Raw genomic sequence first — 22,157 nt, forward strand, 5'->3', positions numbered from 1 at the left:
TAGGACCCCACCCCATCTAAGAAGCTGGGCAATTGGTGACTTCTGGGGGAGGGAAAATCTTCTTTCTTTAAGGATGTGGCTCCTAGTTTGTCGGTAATGTCAAGTGGGTGACTGCACGCCTAGGAATAAATGGGCAGCACAAATTGGACTCAGTGGTTTATTTTAAAAAAGAATATGAAACTGGGGTGGGTTTAGAGGTGGCAGTGGATCTGGGAGGAGGTGGAGGAGTGGATATGATGTGCTCAAAATATGTTATATGAAATTCCCAAATAATTAATTTTTAAAAATTAAGAAACATGGCCATAATATTGTGTTGCTTGACACACTTTCCTTAAGAGGTTCTTCCCTTTGACTTTAGGCTGACCCTCCCATTCAAGCCTCGGGTGACCATACCTCCAGCCTTTGACTATAGCTGCATGAGAGACCCCAAGCTAGATCCATGCAAGTGCATCCTTTCCAATTCCTTACCTACAAAACTTTACTAAGCAAATGGAAAGGCTGCTGTTTATGCTACTAAATTTAACGCAACAATAATTGAGACTTCTGGCATAGATTTTTCTGCATGTTCTTTCCACAGCCTCGTGTCTTGTTTATATGCACCTCAACCAACCACAATCTTCTTTGATTATGCATCAGTGCAGTTGTTTTGATTGTATTAATAATACATTCCAAGTCACCAATGTTTGGGTGCATTAAGGAAAGAAATCAGAGCACTTCCCCTTGGTGTCATTTAACCAAGAGCAGGCTCAAATTTCAATTCTCTACTTTGTTCTCCCTTTGTCTCCTGTCTCTGCTATATGAGTCTGAATCTGTGCCTGCCTGAAGACTATCTTTTGAATCTCTCTCTCTCTCTCTCTCTCTCTCTCTCTCTCTCTCTCTCTCTCTCTCTCTCTCTCTCTCTTGTATGTGGGTAGGTGAGTGTTGTGTCTCTCTCTGTCCCCAATAAAGGATTTTGCTCTGCATTTATTCAACAGAAAGCATCATCTGGAGAAGTAATACTTTACAGTTATACTTTACAGAAATTTTTAACAGAGTTTTATGAGGGATTAAGTTATAGACTTCAACTGACCCAGATAACAAACAGTATACAGCAAACATCATTGTTAACAGTTCATATATTGTGTTCAGAATTTACGGTGGATATTCATTTTATAAGATTGCTTTCAACCTCTAGTTTTGTTGTTTTCAGCAAATGATTATTATTACAAACATGCAAACATACATGCATTCCTCGGGTGAGGGGCATAGAATACATAACTTGAGATTATAGCTCTGCATTATGTTGTAAAAGTTGGTTACATGGGCAATCCAAAACAAGTAAAGGTTTACCACCATCTCACGCTTTACAATTATTGTATTTCTATTTGATATTTAATTGCTCACAATTATAATAATGAGAAAGCACAAAACAAATAGCAAGTGATGAACATTTTTAAACATACATTAAAAAGCACTTTTCCAGGATATGCAATGATTTTTTTTCCAATGTGAGAAATTTGGTAAGTAGTTAAAAACATAGGTGGAAAGTGAAATATAATACATGTTTTTTTCTTAATCTCTCTAAAGTTAAATTTTTCGTAAACTGTTGGCACTACAGAGTATGGAAAGGGGAGGCAGTAGGGAGGCAGACACCCTTCTGAAAGCCTCAGAAGGAAAGGATATGTCACTGACAGGATATGGGAGAACCTGCAGCAAATGCTTCTACCCTGAAAAAGTTCCAACAGAGCCAATGATAGGTCTCCACCACCCAAGTGTATTCTCAGGTTTGGTCTGTGAGAGCCGTTTTGCCACCTCAGGAAACAGGCTAGATCCCTTCCTAGACAGAGCCTACAGGTAGGTTTGGACATGGCACCTCCAGCCAGACACAGAAGTAGAGTAAGAGCAACAGACTAATTGATGTTATGATGTGGTCTTCTGTACCTGGACTGACCAACCATTTGTTTTACAAGAAAAAAAATGGTTCTCCTTGACTCACAAGAGACTAAGGAAATCAGAAAGGCATTCAACCTCAGATCATTTGGGTGTATTCTAGATCTAAAAATCTGTAAGTAATGAATGAGATGTGTAGGGATAAGTCCCGCCCCTTGGGGGGCGTGTTCGCCTCGGGCTAATGTCTGCCTATAAATTTGGCAAGCGTGCTCCCAGCTGTCTCTTCTGCTTTCCTGGTCTCCGCGGGAACGGTGGTTCTGTAAGTCTATTTCTACATTAAAACTATATATATTTTTACAATCTGTCTGCATTCGTTTACGCCGCTACAGAGATGTACAAACACAGTCTTCCCACTAACGAGAAAAGATCCCAAGGTGGAAAACGTCACTGAGCCTTGCTTTTGTGGACTACGGCAGCAGCCAGTGCTCTGTCACCTCTGGAGAGTAGTAGCGTCGAATCTGGAGTAGCAGAAATGGGGAGCATTGAAGAAACGCAACACCTCCAGGACAGAGCTGCACTGATGGCATGTGCACGGCTGAGGTGTCTTCAGGGCCGATCAAGCATCCTCCTCAGAACTGCAGTTACAACCAAAACACAGCTGGTGCCCTGCTGGTGTGGTCAGGTTTGAAGACTTTGGCGTACCCTGACTGAGCATGATAAAGCTGTTTAGGCTCATCCTAGTTTGCTTTACTTTGCTTTGTTTTTTCTCATTTTCTTATGATTTGTTTTCTCTGTAGTCTCATCAGTCGGGCGACTATGTTGTTTGTGTCTATATATCTCATCATTCCCAAAAGGACCATCTAGCTCATTGAGAACTTCTTTCAGAGGGAGAGAGCCCCTGAGGTTGTCTCCAGTAGCATGGAAGAAAGCTTCAAGCTACCTTCTCTCCTTGTGAATGAAACCCACTGGGCCTGGCTAATGCATCCCAAGTTCTTTAGGGTCTTCATGAGATCCCTGCGGAATCTCTCACCCACAAAAACATACAGAACTGGGTTTAGGCAACTGTGGAGGAAAGCGATGGTCTGAGTGACCTGGAAGAGGATATCAATGTTGGTGGAAGTATCACAGCTGGAGATGAACATGGCATAGGCATCAACAGCCTGCACTACAAGAATGCAGTTGTAGGGGAACTGAGACATAATGAACACAGTGAGGACAGTGATGGTCACCTTTAGGGCTTTGTGCTTGGATGACTTTTTGGCCTGTACCAGGGTGTGGATGATGATAGTGTAGCAGAAGGCCATGACCATGAAGGGGAGGAGAAACCCCAAGGTGACCTTCAGGATCAAAACAACTGATTTCAGCTTGGCATTCTTATCCTTAGGGTAGACCATGGTACATATGTCAATGCCAGATTCCCTACTGATTTGGCTGTACAGGATTTCTGGGATACAGAGCACAGCTGCCATTACCCAGATGGTAATGCAGACTATCTTGCTGTACAGAAGCCTTTTCTGCCTCCAGATCTGAGCCTTCATGGCCTGTACAATGGCAATGTATCTGTCCACACTGATACACATGATGAGTAGCACACAGCTATAGAAGTTCATCTTGTACATGCTGTTTACAACCTTGCACAGGAAGGTTTGGAATGTCCACTGGCCAGTAGCAGCAATCGCCCAAAAGGGAAGAGTGGCAAGAAAGAGGAGATCAGCAATTGCCAAGTTCAAAAGGAACATGTCGGTCATGGTCTTCACTCTTGTGCAATACCAGTAGACAAGGATGACCAGGCTATTGCCCAGGGTGCCCACAATGAACACAAGCCAGTACAGAGGTGGAAGGAAATGGCTTGCAAACTTCCTGACATTGTTTTTCTTACAGAAGAGGTCACCGGCAGCAGTGAAATTCATTAAGTCGTCTATGGAAGTAGTGGAGTCATAGCTGTAGTCACCGAATATGCCAGAAATAGGGTTCTGTAAAGAATATAGGATGCATTCAATCAAGGATAACTTTTGAGTGGTCTAGTCTGATGGTAGTTAGAGTAACAAGATCCAATGCCAATTACCCAAGCTCTGTCGTAAAGCAAAATGAGCATATGTGTTAGAAGAAAGACTGTGTTATGATTTCATTTGGTTTGAGTGTGTAAGGGTTATGGAATACTGGTCACTAACTGTCTTGTTTTGAGGTGGAGCCTACTGTTTGTTGGTTATGTAATGGGGCATTACCATGGAAGACATTTGTAGCTACAAATATTCCCCATTGCGCTGGTTCCCCTGGACCGGTTTTTCTCCACCCACCAGATCCCACTCACTAACTCCTGCAGCCGCTTATGAAATAACCATTCTGAGGCTTAATATTAATTACATCCTCTTTGGCCTATTAGCTCAAGATTCTTATTAGCTAACTCTACACATCTTAACCCATTTCTATTATTTTGTGTTTTACCATGAGGCTCGTGGTTTGTTACCTCTTGCTTCTTGGGCGACTACATGGCATCTGCCTGATTTCTCCTTCTTTGCTCCTCTATTTCTGCTTAGATTTCTTGACTTGCTATATTCTGCCCTGCCATAGGCCAAGGCAGCTTTTTTTATTAACCAATTGTAATAAAACATATTTGCAGCATACAGATGAGAATCCCACATCAGACATTAATGAGTTCTCTTTGGACCCAAGTTCCTGCAACAGCAGGTTGTCATGAAAGAAGTGGATCCTTGCCCTTCAATCTCTCTGATTTCTTGTCTTGACATAGGACTGTGTATTTCTTCTTTTATGTTGCTTTTCTACCATGTTGTGATATAACCAGGAGACCTGCACCAGAGGTTGACCAGATGAGGCTATGCAATCTGGGGAGACCTTCAGCCTCCCAAACTGTAAACTGTAGAAAAGTTTCTTTATACATAACCCAATGTAAGGTGTTTTGTTAAAACGATAGAAATTAGCCAGGCGGTGATGGCACAGGAAGGGTGGTGGTGGCTCACACCCTTAATCCCAGCATTTGGGAGACAGAGGCAGGCAGATCTCTGTGAGTTTGAGGCCAGCCTGGACTACAGATCTAGTTCCAGGACAGCTAGGGTTGTTACACAGAGAAACCCTGTCTCAAAAAAAAAACAAAATGGCTGGGCAGTGGTGACGCACGCCCTTAATCCCAGCACTCAGGAGGCAGAGGCAGGCAGATCTCTATGAGTTTGAGTCCAGCCTGGTCTACAAGAACTAGTTTCAGGACAGGCTCCAAAGCTACAGGGAAACCCTGTCTAGAAAAAAACAAGAAAGAAAGAAAGAAAGAAAGAAAGAAAGAAAGAAAGAAAGAAAGAAAGAAAGAAAGAAAGAAAGAAAGGAAGGAAAAACAAAAATGATAATAGTAATAATAGTAAAACAATACATAAATCAATAGAAATTGACGCATGAAGCCGGGCGGTGGTGGCGCACGCCTTTAATCCCAGCACTCGGGAGGCAGAGGCAGGCGGATCTCTGTGAGTTCGAGGCCAGCCTGGTCTACAAGAGCTAGTTCCAGGACAGGAACCAAAAGCTACGGAGAAACCCTGTCTCGAAAAATAAATAAAAAAAAAAGAAATTGACCCATGAAAGAAATGTTTATTTCTTTAATAACATAGTAAGGTGGTTACTATGCTGTTAAAGGTAAACTAGTCTGATTTCTACTTTCATAGAACTTAATTTATTCATGAAGCATACAGAGAAGCAAATGAACACTTGTTGTGTGGATGACAAGTGTTCTGGTTTGACGGGAAAGAGAACTTTGGGATCACAAATGGGCACTGTTGGGAATATTATGTTAAGGTGTGTTACTTTTGTTTATGTTGCGTTTGTTTAATTCTGTAAAGCTGTGTTACTGTGCCTGTCTAAAACACCTGATGGTCTTATAAAGCGTTGAGTGCCCAGTAGCAAGACAGGAGAGAGAAATAGGCGGGGCTGGCAGGCAGAGAGGATAATTAGAAGGGGAGATCTGGGAGAGGGAGGTGGCCAGAGAAGGAGCAGGACGTCAAGGGCCAGCCATCCAGCTACACAGCAATCCACGGAGTAAGAAGAGAGAGTGGGGGAGAGTCCAGAGGCAAGAGGTAGATGGGATAATTTAAGTTAAGGAAAACTGGTAAGAAACAAACCACGCGCCTGGCGGTGCTGGTGCATGCCTTTAATCCCAGCACTCGGGAGGCAGAGGCGGGTGGATCTCTGTGAGTTCGAGGCCAGCCTGGTCTAGAAGAGCTAGTTCCAGGACAGGAACCAAAAAGCTACAGAGAAACCCTGTCTCGAAAAATCCAAAAAAAAAAAAGAAGAAGAAGAAGAAAAGAAAAAGAAAAGAAACAAGCCTTGCTAAGGCCAAATGTTTATAATAAGTTCCGTGTGATTTATTTGGGAGCTGGGTTGCAGGCCCCCTAAAAGAGCAAAAAGATACTACAATAGGGCACTTTACTTGAATTGTGTGAGTGCCTGAGACACATGACAGTTCTTTCCCCCAACTGTTCAACATCTGCAAATATTAAAAGTCACCAGAAGCTCTTAAACCTACTGGAGTCACGGCACCTCTGAGTTTCCTGAGAGCCCCAAAAGTAAACATGCAGCACAACACTTACCTGCACACACACATTTGCACATGCACAACACTTACCTGCACACACACATTTGCACATGCAAAACACTTACCTGCACACACACATTTGCACATGCAAAACACTTACCTGCACACACACATTTGCACATGCACAACACTTATCTGCACACACATTTGCACATGCACATCATGACACTCTCAACTACACACAAAAATGTGAGTGCTGTAATATTTCCAAGAACCCTTGCTAGAAAATTATTTAAAATTTCAAGATAGTGAGCATTAAGTATAAAAATACTTTTGTTTATATTTATTTATTTATTTATTTATTATGTATACAGTGTTCCACCTGCATGCCTTAAGAGGGCACTAGATCTCATTATAAAGACCCACCATATCATTGCTGGGAATTGAACTCAGAACCTCTGGAAGAGCAAGCAGTCAGTTCTCTTAACCTCTGAGCCATCTCTACAACCCCAAATATGAATATTCTTAAACACGTGACCCCTGTGTGACCACAAGGGTCATACACCCAAGGCTCTGGTTCTGACAGGCACACACAGGGCACACATGCACTTGCTCACATTCATAGGCATAAATAGGCTCACACTCAAGCTCACATGCACATCTACACACTCATACACACAAGTACACTTGCATAAACATATCTAGACACACATGCTCACGTGTCACTGTTCATCCTGTGGGTACCACTGCTAGAGGGGAAAGGGATGAATAAAATCTGGGTGGGCAGATAGAGGGTTTAGGAGAGTACCCAGTCCAAAGCATGGTAACTATTGCATTGCTGAAGCCTCCACCTCACACCCACATGATCTCACCTCCTTCTAGACCTGCTTTGGAGCTCCCAGAAGGCCTTGTAATTTCCCAGAGACTCTTAGTCACCAGTGACTTGCCCTGAGGGACATTCTCTGCATTTCCTTTATGAGAAAACAATCTCACAGCCTTTCTTTTCCTTGAGAAAATACAATAATTTTTCAAGTCATCTGTCTGTATTGAACTAGACATAAACTCTATGAGGGTTTCGTTTTGCTTTGGGTAGTTGATATTAGTAAATGTGTAACTACAATTAGTTATTTTATGTACTTAAATATTCATATTGAATAATAAAATTCCTCTACTTTCTGTTGGCTATGCTTTCTTTGTCTGCATAACTCACATATGCTTATGATGGTCAACCAGCCTTTCCTAAGCTATGCAGTTGTTAAATATTGGAGAATCTCCATATTGCATTTTTGTCTTTGAAAGTCACAATTACCCCAAGTGGATTAATCTCTGAAAAAGTCCTACAGAACTTTTCTGCATTTTAATTGCATATTGGCACAATAACAGGCTTTTGAGATGTCCTTTAAATTTTTCCTTAGCAATGCTTCATTGACTTATTTGAATATGGAGTAATATCCCTGTGTATGTGTGCATGCATGCATATGCATACATGTATGTGAGGTTCTTATTAGCTACCAGGACACACTAAATCAGCTGATAAAAAGCAGTAGATAATAGGAGGCTGATGTCGAATTGTGAAGCTCACACCTTACAACAGTGTCCGAGGGCTTTCATTTTTCTTTTGTAAAAGGGAAGATAAAAGTTTTACATGTACATAATTGAAACCAAGCCTCCTCGGTGGGGCTAACAAATTTTCCTTCAAAATACCTTGTAGGTTTCCAGGACTTACAGAATGGGGAGGCTCAATTAGGTTGTCATCACAATTATTCATAACACACCAATATGTCCTTTGCATTGTCTGGGAATATTTGCAGATATGGTTGCACACACTGCTAAATTTGATCCCAGTAAGGTGAGGAGGCAACCTTGATTTTCTCTGTGGAGATCTGGTGCCCTCTTCTGGTGTTCAAGCATGGATGCAGGCAGAGCACTGTATACATAATAAGTCTTTTAAAAAATTAAATGGATTCTCCCTTGCTTTCTTCTGTGTGAGCGTCAAAACACACATGTGACAAAGCCCATCCTAGTAAAAGAGCACAAAACCCCTCAGCTATTAATAAAATCTAAAATTTAAATCTTCACAACATGCCCCTCCCAATGCCGACTCTGTGTTCACAGAGAGAATAGATGTCACCAGAAATACCCTCCCCACATAGTGATGGGCACTGCTGACAGAGATCTTTCCCTAAAGGATCACACAGGAAGTCAGTCCCCGTAGGAGATTTCATCCCACATCCCCATGCAGGGAAGACCAGAGAGTAAGAGTATTTCTGAGGCACAACTATACTCACCGTGAGTTCTGTGGACATCATGGTGAGTCAGATGCCAGCCAGCTTCTAGAAAGAAGGGGCAAACATCAGAAAGAAAACAGACTTATAGATGCACTCTAGAACCAAACACCAAAGGTGGAAATTCAACATTAAACTTGTAAGTATTTGTGAAAAAGTCACACACACAAAAAAAAACATTAGAATCTATGTCCCTTTTCAGACTACAGTTATCAGAATATTATTGAAAGTACAGAAGGAAAGTAACAGTTTTGGAGTTACAGCTTACTTCTTTAATAGACCCAGGGTTTAATGTTTAACTTCTTTTAACTTAGATAACCAGCAAAACTTGCATCTGTGAATGAGGAACCACAGGGGCTCTTAGGTAGTCTCCAGCACATCCTGACCTGGTAGTTCATTTCCTCCTGTCTCAACTTGTGTAAGGTCTGGGAAAGGCTCCCCCAACTCCTGCCTTGTTATACTGCCTAGGCTTGGTCATGGATCCGTAAAGAAGGGTGTTCCGGCACTCAGCTGGAGAGAGAAACCCAGGGTTGTGCAACCAGAGATGGACTCCTTTGTGGAGGGGTCTGTGCCTGGACAGCACCTGCACCCAAGCCTCTGTCAGTACCACACATCTTGGTACTGGATCCAGTGTGTTCTGCTGCCTCCTTTCCTGTGGCTTTCCTTTCCACTCTGCCTGTGGATTTCACTACATAAAATGAGGTGCAACCATTCTGAAAGACTGTGTGTGTGTGTGTGTGTGTGTGTGTGTGTGTGTGTGTGTGTGTGTGTGTGTTGTATATGGGTATACACATAAAAGTGTGTGGATACCTGTGCCTGAGAAGGCCAAAGGTCATCAAGGGCCTTCACTCTCTACCTTTCTTTTTTATTTATTTTTTAAATGCATATGGGTGTTTTGCCTGCTTGTATGACTGCGCACCTGATGCGGGCCTAATACCAGATGAGGCCAGAAGAGGGCATCAGATCCCCTGGAACTGGAGTTAAGAACGTTTGGAAGCCATCCTGTGAGTTCTGGAGATCAAGCCCAGATCCTCTGGAGAGCAGCCACCAATTCTCTTAACTGCTGAACCATCTCTCCAGCGCTTATCTTTTTCTTTACTTTTTGCTTGTTTACCGGTTGATTGGTTTTTGGTTTTTGGTTTTGTTTGTTATGGTAGGATCTCTCACTGAACCTGGAGCTCACTGCCTCAGCTTTACGGGATGCCTCCTCAGAGCTGGGGTTCTAGACATCACCACCACACTTGGCTTCTGTGGGTGCTGAAGATCCAAATGTGTCCTCGTGCTTGCACAGCGAGGACTTTAACAAGAGCCGTCTCCCAGCCACTGGAGAACAGTTTGGCAGCTTCGTAAAAAGCCAAACAAATGCTTGCCTTACATCTAACCATGCTACGCCTAAATAATTTCCTAAGAAAAAAACCCAAGCTGTGTCCCCACAGAAGCTTGCACATGAACCCCCAAACGAGTTTTGTTGGTGGCAGCTAAAGGGACCACCAAACTGTTGATGTAGTGGTGAATGGGAAAGCTGCTGAAATGTCCACACAGCAGGGCAAGGAATGGTCTGCCTCCCACACAGGAGCTCAAACTGTCTCAAAATAATTTTATGCTGAGTAATGAAGGTGAATTCAATTGTATATACTGTTTGTTTTCACTTATATGAAACTCCAGATAATGCGTCCTAGCCTTCGGTGGCAAATGCAGATCAAAGATTTCCTGGAAGAGGAGGTGGAGGAGAGCAAGGGGCAGACAGGATGCAAAGCTGAGTGAGGAAGTTTGAGAGGAGAAAGACCTATGATTGTGATAGTTTCACGGGGACACAAGGACTCGTTCTTACTTCAAATGTTTTTGGCTATTGTTACAAAGACTCAGCGAAGTTTCAAGATAAAGAAGAAAATAAAGTGAGTTTTTTCTTTCAGTAATCAGTCATCTCCGTTATCAGCAAGCCCTCATTATCAGAAAGTTCCCTTTCCTGCCCTTCCCACGGCAGCTCTTCCAAGCACCTTAGTGTCTTGTGCTGTGCTTTGGAAATGAGGGAGCCACACAGACTCAGAGTTTTAAAGTATTAGAGCATAGGGTAGAGGTGGTGATGCGAGACTGTAATCCCAGCACTTGGGGAAAAACACAGAATTCTGCCTACTAGCAAAACCTTGTCTAAAAAGTAAAATTCTATTACATAGGTAAATGAATAGATATACTGAAGATGAACAAATAAATACGCACGACCTCTGTGTCTTCCACATGTCTGAAATTAGCTCTGGAAAAGTTACCCAAAATTGTAGAAAAAAGAATAACTTAGACATCGGCCCCCAAGACAGAAAGAAGGGAGCCTGGAGTGGGGCTAAATCTGAGTCAGTGTGGCCTTGGCCACCGCCTCACTGAATTTCGCTGTACCTGGTAGTAGCTGGGGAAATCCTTTTAGACATACTGGGTTTTTTTTTAACTTTAAAAAACCTTTTTAGGGGGCTGGAGAGATGGCTCAGAGGTTAAGAGCATTGCCCGCTCTTCCCAAGGTCCTGAGTTCAATTCCCAGCAACCACATGGTGGCTCACAACCATCCGTAATGGGGTCTGGTGCCCTCTTCTGGCCATCAGGCATACACACAGACAGAATATTGTATACATAATAAATAAATAAATATTAAAAAATAAATAAAAATAAAAAACCTTTTTACAGAGTTAGAGAAATATTTCAGTGGTTAATTGTGTATAATTCTCTTACAGAGGACCCAAGTCAGTTCCCAGCACCCACATCAGGGAGCTCACACTAATAACCCCATCACCATTAATAACTGCAGCTCCAGCAGGAGCCAATACCTCTGGCTTCCATAGGAACCTGCACATGCACACACTCGCACACAGACACAAACATACCAAAAAAAATAAATCTTTTAAAATTTTTAAATATTTGACAAATATAAAAAAGTTGAGAGAAAAATCAAAATACCCAAACATTTACATCTCCAAATAACTGATATCAACTTATTTTCCTTCCCAGCCTTGCCTCTGTGCATGTATGTACTTCTATTTTTTCTCTTTTTCTTTCCATCAAACCAATTATGGCATTTTATCAATCACTAAGTATTCTTCTCCAGCCTCCGAACAGGGGGTGGCCCATATATTACTTAAACACTCACTCTGGGAGTCTGAAGACATTTTTGTTTATGATTGCCTTGACATACTTCTGGATGAATAGAAATGGGACATGCATTTTTTTCTTCAGAAAAATTATACTCTTCTCTTTTCTTCCTAAATTTGAGGATCACAAATTCTCCCTAGATTGCTTTTCTGGGATCAGTGGCTCTTCAGGGTCGATGGGTTTCAGTTTAGTCACATTCCGGGTGTTATTGGGACATCACTAAGTCCATGTTAAGATGGAAAATTTTAAGCTAGAAAGACAAAAAAGCAGACTCTGGGGGATGAAAATTACTTTTCCACTAAATGAAAAGCACCCCTAACTAAGCAAATGACTCTGGGAAGCAGAGACAGACCTGGAGACATGAGTCAGAAATCATCCCATATATACTAGTAGCTTATGTCACCTGACTTTCCTTAGTAAGAAGAGTTTGAATGGTGATCACATGACATCTGAGAAAAGTTTCAAAAGAAAGAAGCTGGAAAAGGAATGTGTCTTTGGTTACAGCAAATTTTAGGGTGATGATCCCGGCACAAGTATGAAGAGATCTTCATAGTACAGGGGGCATAGCTATGGGAATGGATTTGTATTAACCTTTAGGAGGGTACACAGCATCAAAATTTATAGGGAGGGACATCTCTGCTCAGCAAATGTTCTCCTATGATCCTGCCCTGTTCTCTCAATGCTGGAGTATTTTCTTGCAGAGCAAAAGTCAGGAAGCAAACATATACAGCAGTTGGTCACATTGTGATACTCCTACTCCAAAACCACACATAGGCAATTAAAGAGAAAAACAGGTGCTTCAAGCTAATGAAAAAGAGGCCACTGAAATTATTAGATTAAAATGTAAAATATATATACAAGAGCTCATACCCTTTGCTGCTGGTTGGAACAGAAGCTCTCCTGCATAAGCCCAACCCATGCTCACTGGTGAAAAAGGATACTTGATTTTTTTTCTTTTAAGTTTTGCAATGCAGCAATGTATTAGAATATTTACCAAGTGTGTGAAGTTATAAGGACTATTGCTTGTCAGATTTTTTTTCTTTTTGAGACAGGATTTCTCTGTGTAGCTTTGGAACCTGTCCTGGAACTTGCTCTGTAGACCAAGCTAGCCTCAAACTCACAAAGATCTGCCTGCCTTTACCTCCCAAGTGCTGGGATTAAAAGCATGAGCCGCCACCACCACCCGTTTTTATCAGCTTTTTTTTTAAAGGAGAGAGAAAAAGAAAGGAACAGAAGTAGCAGTCAGCACACCTGCTTACGAGCTGCGTCAGTGGCTCTGCAGGAGCCGGGCCTGCCAGTCCACACCCAGGTGGCACTATTTGGGACTGAAATCCTGCACCAGCTTCTAACGAAAGCTGATCTTTCTTCCATTATAAATCTGCTTCTGGCACAGGAGAAATTTGGAGGGAACCAAAGGAGAAAACAAACACAGAGCTCCCTAATGTAGTGAGCGAATACCACAGGCAGTCTTGGAGTTTTAAATTGATTTCTCTTTAATCTTTGTCCAGATACTTGTCAAGTGCATTACTATACAGCCAGTCGTAGAGCTTGCTTTCGTTTTCTTCTTGTGCTGAGAAGGAGGGAGAAAAAGAGGAGGCGAAAGAAGAGGAAGGAGGAGGAGGAAAGCCCACATATGACAAAAACACAGAGAGGTAAGGAACTCGGCTGTCTCCTGGGAGTTAGAAGGCTTCAACTCACCATTGACCTGTCCTTCAGTCTCCCTATGGCCTTCTTGTGGACACCCTAGCAGCTGAGTCTACATGGAGAACTGAACAACAGGGAGAGCACTGGACCAGAAATCATAGTTACTCTGCCTTTGGTTTATCCTTTCTGCCGTTAGGGCTTGGCGGCAAGGGACACACTCTCACAGAGCCTGGATTCCTCATCTGGGAAACGGGAGCAATGACAGTCCTATCTGATTCCAGGGCTTGGTGGACAATCAAGTAGAAGGATATGCAAACACTCTGGTCGGAACATAAGTTTGTGAGAGCTGAGATCACTTTCATCTCACAGTCAAAGGCCAGGTGTGATAAACATCAGCTGGGCATAAGCAGTGTGATAATTCATACCCTCAAGAAGCCCACTCTCAAGATCAGTGGGTAAGTTAAGACTCAAAATGACACAAGAGTAATATCCTGAGAATTCTGGTTTTAGCACCAGGGAATATCCAGGAGGTCTTCACTGAGGAGGTGACTCTTGCTGACCCTGGAGGTTTGAAGGGCGTAGGGTCAGGGATAAGGTGAGGGAGCACTGCTCTGTGGCAGAAAAAAAAATACATCAACTAAGACATAAAACATGAAAGCATAATGTTCGGAGGAAAGCTGATCATTCTACAGATGTGGGAAATGCCTATGAGGTAGGCCAGACTGAAATCATGCTTACTCAGACATTATTTTCCTATTCTGCTTCCCTTAAGGAACTGACAGAAAAATCAGATGGAGGTGCCTCATCACATCCCACATCCAGTAATTACTGTGAACTGAGTTATGGGCCCAGTCTATACTTTGACCTTTGTCCTATTTGCTACTCATGAGTTGAATCATCTCTTACGTTGTGTGTGTGCATGCGCATCAGGAGCTCTCTTCCTTGGGACCTGTAAGATCAAGCCTAGCGTATATAGGCTAGAGTAGACAGAAACTGGAAGAAGAGGACTCTGAAGTTCCAGGTGCTGGAATGGCTATTACTTTGGATTGTTTGGCAAAGAGAATAAAGGGACAGATTCCCTCTACGGTGGTTACCTCCAGGTCCAGAATAGCTCAGCAACAACTTCCTTGACCTGCTGGCTGACTATAGAGCAGGTTAATTAAGAACTGAAGAAGAGGGGAGTAGGGGGTCATGGAGAGATTGCTCAGCAGTTAAGAGCAGATAGCGCTCTTGCAGAGATCTGAGTATGGATTCCAGCCACGTCAGATGGCTCACAACCAACCGCAATGCTTCAAACACCTGTCCTCCTCACATGTGCACACGCATAATTAGAAGTAAAAAAATCTTTAAGTTTTTTTAGAACTGAAGAAGGTGGAAATACTGAAAAAGAAAGGACACACCTATAATCATTTAAAATAACTTGGCTTCCTTTCTGATCATAAAAGAATATTTTCACAGTACACAAAAAGATCCAAAACCACAAATACACACACATACACACACACACACATGTGCGCATGCAAGCACGCACACACATGCCTTATATATAAATGATTAAAAATTTAAAAATCAAGTACACATTGTAGTTTTAGCTAATGTTAAATTTCTGAGGCGTATCTTCTCACTTTCTCTTTAACACCACACACACCCTGCACATAATTTTACACATATATTTTTAGTCAGTCTTTCCTGGACCACTCTTCATGCCCTGAACATAGAGTTATGACATGGGGTTAAACAACTGAGCTTCATCGTCCGATGAGCCGTAGTCCACTGCTCTACTCACTTCTTGGTGTCAAGTTTTTTGTTCCCAGGTTTTCTCTGCAATATACATTCTTTCCATGGGCAATCTCTCAGACCCAAGGTGTCACCCTCTCTGTCTCCTGGAAACCCTCTTGCTACCTGTCCCAACACTGTTTCTCCTCACGTTGAGGTACAAATCACCAACAATGGCCTTGAGCTTGACCTTCACTGTGTGTCAGGAGGGAGTCTTGTCACTCATCCTACAAGAAGCCCGAACCGTACGGGAAAGTTATAGAAAAGGGCATGGTGCATATGACATCTGAACACATAAATGCACATGGGGCAGCACATAGCAAGTACACAGATGACAGCCAGGGAATCGAGGAGGGGAAGGGTGCTACTCACCAAGAGGGGAAGTGCAGAGCCTGGGTCTGGGTTTGTGGAGAGAGGACCGCTGCAGCTGTCTGGGATGAGGAGTAGGCTTCTGTGGGTTCTGAGCAGGCAGCTATCCGCTACAAAACACCAAAAAGGAAGCCAGGCCAACTCTGCCTGTGTTGTCACTGGTGGAGTAACCCAGAAGGGTGGGGAGCTACCTACTGCAACTTCCAGCAACACACATCAATCACTTGTAGCCAGAAATGCAAAGCTGAGAATCACTGGGATCAAGGCAAACTATCTTCAGTGTGTACGATGTGTATACAGAGTCCAAATAAGATTGTCTTTCTGGGTTCCTGATACAGGAGCAGGAGACATGAGGAATCCTGGCCAGAGGCACACATCCTGAACAGGCTTATGTGAGGGGCCACCTCAGTGCTGTCCATGAAGATGTGTCCTCTGAGGCCTTGAGGAACTGTGTTGCCCAATACTCAAGCTACCGGCCAAATGTTCCCACTGAAATGGAAACTACAAAGACACTCCACATATACATAAGTAGCTGCCACAGGGGACAGTGCGGATACCTAACGTTTCTGATGTGGTGGAACACCCTGCAGATGGCATTACCTTAGAAAGCTGTGTATGTGATGGGTAGCTGGGAATGGAATATGACATCCCGGGGACAGATTAAATGCAGGGTTTTATACTTTCTGTACACTAACATTGACAGTTGTGTCTTTATGAATCACAGGTGTCTTGAGGAAGTTTTGAAAAGTCTCAGCATGAAATGTTACATTTTTTTTCCAGTTTTTTTTTTTTTGACAGGGTTTCTCTGTAGTTTGGGGGCTTGTCCTCGAACTAGCTCTTGTAGACCAGGCTGGCCTCGAACTCGCAGAGATCTGCCTGTCTCTGCCTCCCGAGAGCTGGGATTAAAGGCATGCACTACCACTGCCCAGCTTACTTTTTTTTAAAAAATTAAGGTTCTTCTCAAAGGGCCACAGTTATAGTGAAGATTCCTGTTGTCATTATTTTTAAAAATATTTAAAATATACAAATCACAGCTCATTCGAGAAGACTAATTCCCTCTTGGTATGTTTAGCATCCTGTGGACTGAGTGCAGTGTTACAGCCACACAGCCCAGCAATCTCAACCATCTTGTACAGAACAAAGGGTTTCATTATTGGTCCTAATTTATATCTCAGCGGGAAAAGGCCAGTAAACATGTGAAAGGGAGAGAGACATGAGCAGTAAGAATGAAAGATGCAACTGATTCATCAGCCTTCAGGGAACCAGAGCGTGAATGAGCTAAGAAATTCCCTTCCTTTGTCCCACATTCATGAGCATAAATAGTGTTTACAATGGTGCTACCAGGCTCTGACAGTGCCCAACACTGACAGGAAAGGAGGAAGCAGCAGGAAGAGGATGCTTCAGGCCCTGATGCTCCGGCCATCTCTAAGCAAAAATAGCAATAAACTTGCTGTATTTGTTTTGTGCCTGGAAAGCCTCCTGGAGGAAGAAGACTAGAACTATTGGACTTCCTTCTCTGGCACCTGTCTCTTCACCAGGTAAGAGTATCCCAAGGGGTCAGTGTTTGTGTATCAGAAAGTCAGAAGAGCTGATTCAAAGAAGAGTGGTGGAAGCAGTGGAACATAAACAACATCCCCTGCAATCAGATTCCCTCCTCCACACGGACCTCATGGTGCAGGAGAAATCAAGTCTGGAAGAGGTACTGCTCTCACAAGTATCCTCTCCTGGGACATGTGGAGGAGGCTAGGGAGTCAGGCAAAGGCTAGGACGTCCCAGAGAAAGCTTCTGGATTCTCAAAGGAGCCCGGGGACATTGAAGTCCCTTTTTAGTTGTCTAGTTTGGTTCATGCCTTGCAAGGAAAGCCCCATCCTTTTGTCATCTTTGCTGGACTTCTGTATTGGCTGTCAGAATTCAGAACCAGATAACAATAAGAGGTTGGTGATCCCCTTTTCAAAGGGTCTCTGTATTTTTCACTCTGCTTAAGGTGGAATCTAGGGTAGGACACTGTGCCCTCAGACACCCAAGGCCAGCTGTTGTACCGGTAACTGATGGTCTCTAGGGAATCCTGAATTGCAGTCTTCAAGTTCTAGTCTCTCTAACGGAAATTCAAGTTGGCCTTGCTGCTGAAGTGAATGAACCCATCTCATCCCCCTTTTCTCCTTCTCATGAACCATGTTCTAGAATTGTCTCTGGCAGACAAGAAAACTCTGTCTCAGTTCTTTGTTCTCCAGGCGCCTCAGGAGTCTGACTCTCTCCTTCTTCAATATTTATACATATTAGGAAAGTCACAGTACAGAAGCACAGAGGGGTCTTTGGAAGGACGATGTTGTCTGTCTCCTTTTCACTGATTAAGGCTTTTACCTGACCTGAAAAAGACGAGGTAACGTCAGCAAAGAGCAGTTTGGTGGTAAAGTTGTGCTTTGTGTGACAATGAGTCCCAAGTTCAAGTTTTTAGGAGTGTGAAGGGACCCTTCTGTCTCTACTGATCCAAGTGGACAGGGATCAGGAGGACCTTTGGCCGTAGTTGTGGCCCAGAAATACATGGCAGGAGTTTATTAAGTATTTTCTGTATAAATCAGGGGAAACAGAAGGAGCCAGGTGCAAATCCTAAGAACTGAGGAGAGATACCAATGCTTCACAGTAGTGGAGATGCCTGAAAGCCACACTGTCCAGCATGCGGCCACAGAGAGTTGTAAAAAACAACTCTGAAACTAGTGGGACTGAGAAACTGATCTTTTAAAAACTGTTTTTAAGCCAGGCCTGGTGGTGCACGCCTTTAATCCCAGCACTCCAGAGCCTGAGACAAACAGATCTCTGAGTTCAAGGTCAATCTTATCTACAGAGGGAATAGCCCAGACAACCAAGGCTACACTGTTTTGAAAAAAATATTAATTAATTAATTAATTGATTAACTTAAAAAGTATTTAGTTGCAGTTGGTTTAAATTTAAATGTGGCTCGTGATGACTCAGGTAGATCACCTAGGTCTAACTGACCTGTTTGCGGACACTAATGTGATCACCTTAGCAACAGCCTCAAAAGGGTTAGGGTGTCAGCCAGCCAGGACTCCTCTCTCTGGGAATGGAGACATTAAAGACATTACCCCTTTCCTCAGAGCTGGCTCTCACTACCAGCTAGCATTCCTAGAATACCTGGACTCTCCAAATTCCTCGTGTTCTGTGGTTAACAGGAAAAGAAAACAAAACAAAACAAAAAGCAAAAAACTCTGCCTAGCCTCTGGTTAGGAAGCCAGAGTGGAAGCAGAGATAAAGGCAGTAACCACGTGGACATCAACAGTGGGACCTGTGGGACCCGAAGGGACTGGAAACACGTGGTTAAGAGACCCAGGAGATGGCAAGCGCTCCACAGAGACAGTCGTATTTCTGGGAGGCTGCAGAGAGGTGTAGGTACCTTTAGTGGAGGTGCATGATAATGAGGGGAAGTTGGTTAGCAGACAGTGGTGTGTTTGTTCTGCATTGGATGTGGCCTGGCTGAGGTGTTGGAGGCTCCGGGGGTGTTGGAAGTGTTTAATAAGTCATCATCAGACAGAGAGAGGTGAAGAGTTCAACTGAGAGGATGCTGCCGCCACTGCAGAGCACGAACTATTGATAAGGGGAAAGATCTAGGCTGCCAGCCTAGCCTACTGCGGGGGTGTGCTTGAAGTAGGTGAATCTTGAGACTAGTGCCGCCTCTGAGGATGGTAAACCCAATCCTAAAGCGGCGACATTTAGTGCCTCTATTACATGTGAAAAGTGAGACAACCACTGCCAAAGGAAGGACAAACTTGGCAAAGTGGGCTGCAGAGAGGGGAAAGAGCAGCCGGAAAACAGGAGGATAAGAAAGATCACTGTGGGCTGCAGAGAAACAGGAGGATAAGAAAGACCAGTGTGGGCTGCAGAGAGGGAAAGAGCAGCCGGAAAACAGGAGGATAAGAAAGACCAGTGTGGGCTGCAGAGAAACAGGAGGATAAGAAAGACCAGTGTGGGCTGCAGGGAGAGGAAAGAGCAGCCAGAAAACAGGAGGATAAGAAAGATCACTGTGGGCTGCAGAGAGGGAAAGAACAGCCAGAGAAACAGGAGGATAAGAAAGACCAGTGTGGGCTGCAGAGAAACAGGAGGATAAGAAAGACCAGTGTGGGCTGCAGAGAGGGGAAAGAGCAGCCAGAAAACAGGAGGGGATGACTACTTTGGGATATAAGGTTAGCTACCTTGGCATATGATTTTGTTCAAAGCCAGTTACATGGAAAGGCAATGAAGGATTTATGTAACGAATATCATCATATTTCTTTTCTTCCCTCTTCTTTCTTCTTTTCTTTCTTCCTTTCTTTTTTCTTCCTTCCTTTCTTCTACTTTCTTTCCTTTCTTCCTTTCCTTTCTTCTTTCCTTCCTTTTTTTTCAGTTTTTGAGACAGGCTCTTACAATACAGCCCAAATGGTCTTAAACTCACTGTTCTCCTTTCTTCTCCCCAGGGATTACTGGTGTGGGCCACCACACCCAGCACTGAGTTCCATTTTCAGTAGATCACAGGCAGCTGCATCTGGAGCAACAGAAAAAAAAAGCAACCCCCCAGGTTTCACTGCAGACACTAGAAGAAAGAAGGCGAATTCTAGCTCTTTGTGGCTACCTAAGGGCAAGACCACCTCAGAAAGCCAGGGCAGCCCAAGCTGTCTCTTCACTGAACCTGTAGGGAGGCACAATAGATTCAGGGGCTTGAATCCCTGTGCAAGGGAAGCTGGGAACATTCATTCACAATAAGGAAGCTAATTGTGCGGTGAAATCTAGGGATGGTGATAGTCTTATTTATAGAGAAACTTTCAGTTAGTAGCCTAAGTTTGTCAAAGACTCAGAACGTCCTGGTATGTCTTTCCCCGTAGTAGGCATCGTCCTCCCACGAAACGCTGCCCTGCAATGCAAAAAGTGTATTTGTTACAGTCAGTCTTGGGCTTTACCAACATTAGCTGGTTCTCTTTCATGAGGCCGCGGCTCCTTCTGCTTAGACTTAAGAGAAAGACTTTTTGAGAAGTTTACAAGTTCCTTCTGTATATTTACAAAAGTCCTGTTCATTCTGTTAACTTTTTCATCCTTCATAACATTTATCATCTTAAGATGAGTAATACCTGGTTTTGCCTTGTTTTTAGCCTTGGAGTTTTTGTGGCTAGTTATGTGAAATACATTCCTGGACTTCTGACATTTTAATTTGTTCTTGGCCACTGTCAAACTTTGGGAGGTTCACACAACTGCTGAGTTTCCCAGTGATGCCCAGGTTTTTTGTTTGTTTGTTTGCTTGCTTGTTTTTATTTTAATTAGATCCGATTTCTCAGTGATTTCTATCATACACAGCACCTTTGGTGTTCTGTCTACAAAAGTTGTTTTGATCATAAGGCCATAAGGATTTCTCCTGTGTGTCAAAGGAGTTTTGTAGGTTTCCATTTTACACGTATATTTATGGTCCATTTTAACTTTTGAGAAGGGTCCGAGTTCCATGTCTGAACTCAGTATAAGTGTGGATATCCACTTAATAAGCACAAAATGCTGAAAGACCATATTTTCTCTGTATCACCTTTGGTCCTTGTCAGAGACCAGTGGGCTCTATCTCTGTTGGTCTAACTGGGTTCTGTTTCTATTCCCTTGATCTACATTTCTGTCCCTTTCCCAACATCATACTGCCCTGATTACTTAAAATTTACTTTAAAAAGTATTTTCCAAGTTTTTAAAACTCATGAGCTTTTTGAAATGAAAATAACACCATTAGAAACATGTTTACTCTCTATAAATAAAAACTAGGTACCCCTTCTTGCCTCACAACCTCAACCACTTTTCCATGGTGCCAACCTGTAGGAAGCTTTGACATCAGGCTGCATTGAGGCATGAAGGAAATACAGTTCAATGTGACTTAATTTGCTGGTGTTGATTCAAACTTCTAAACTCTGACCCTGAGCAGTTAATTTTAGCCATATATAAGCACAGTACAATTAGGTGGGGGGAGTTTCCTGATGTAATTGATTTAATCCCATGTATACAGAACATGTTCGCATTGAAACTCTTTACAAAGTACATATGGCCTCTTCCATAAGGGTTCTGTTGACTCAGAAACAATGCTCAAAGTCAGAGTCTAGGGAGAAAGACTGAGTAAGCACAACAGCCTGTGGGAGACAGGCCCTACAGATAACACAGAAATTACCTAGGCTTTTATAAAGTACAAGTGACATCACCCACAAGGTTGCATTTTATTGTCTGAGAATCAAAGCTCAAAATCTATGGAGGAAGAGTCTGGGATAAACAACCATAATAGGGGAATTGGGGTGGGACCTGGCCCTGCAGATCACAAAGATCAAGAGGTTAAAAACTATATCCATTCCCATCTTTCCTGGTGGAGAACAGGTAAACATCTCCTTCCTATGAACAGACAAGCCTCTTTGTTTAACATTCTTGGTTTCCCGAGTGTTGTCCGTGAGCACAAGGACCTCATGCCCTCTGAACCAGCATCTGTAGCTCTGCCCAACCTTGTGCTGTGTGATGCGTGATCGTTTGTTCAAAAGGTAAAAGTTCAATGG

General features: G+C 43.1%; 1 protein-coding gene across 1 annotated transcript; it reads right to left on the reverse strand.

Annotated features, from left to right (window-relative positions):
• Positions 1-208: 208 nt before the first annotated feature.
• Positions 209-15,705, reverse strand: Ccr9 (C-C motif chemokine receptor 9). Its single transcript, XM_075967678.1, has 3 exons — positions 15,610-15,705; positions 8,689-8,733; positions 209-3,842 (listed from the first exon to the last, which is right to left on the reverse strand). Exons 2-3 carry the CDS (start codon positions 8,707-8,709, stop codon positions 2,751-2,753), a joined length of 1,113 nt encoding a protein of 370 aa, XP_075823793.1. The 5' UTR covers positions 8,710-8,733; positions 15,610-15,705; the 3' UTR covers positions 209-2,750.
• Between the last annotated feature and the right edge of the window lie 6,452 nt (positions 15,706-22,157).

The sequence above is a fragment of the Microtus pennsylvanicus genome, chromosome 3, assembly GCF_037038515.1.
Source record: "Microtus pennsylvanicus isolate mMicPen1 chromosome 3, mMicPen1.hap1, whole genome shotgun sequence".
NCBI classification, from domain to species: Eukaryota; Metazoa; Chordata; class Mammalia; order Rodentia; family Cricetidae; genus Microtus; species Microtus pennsylvanicus.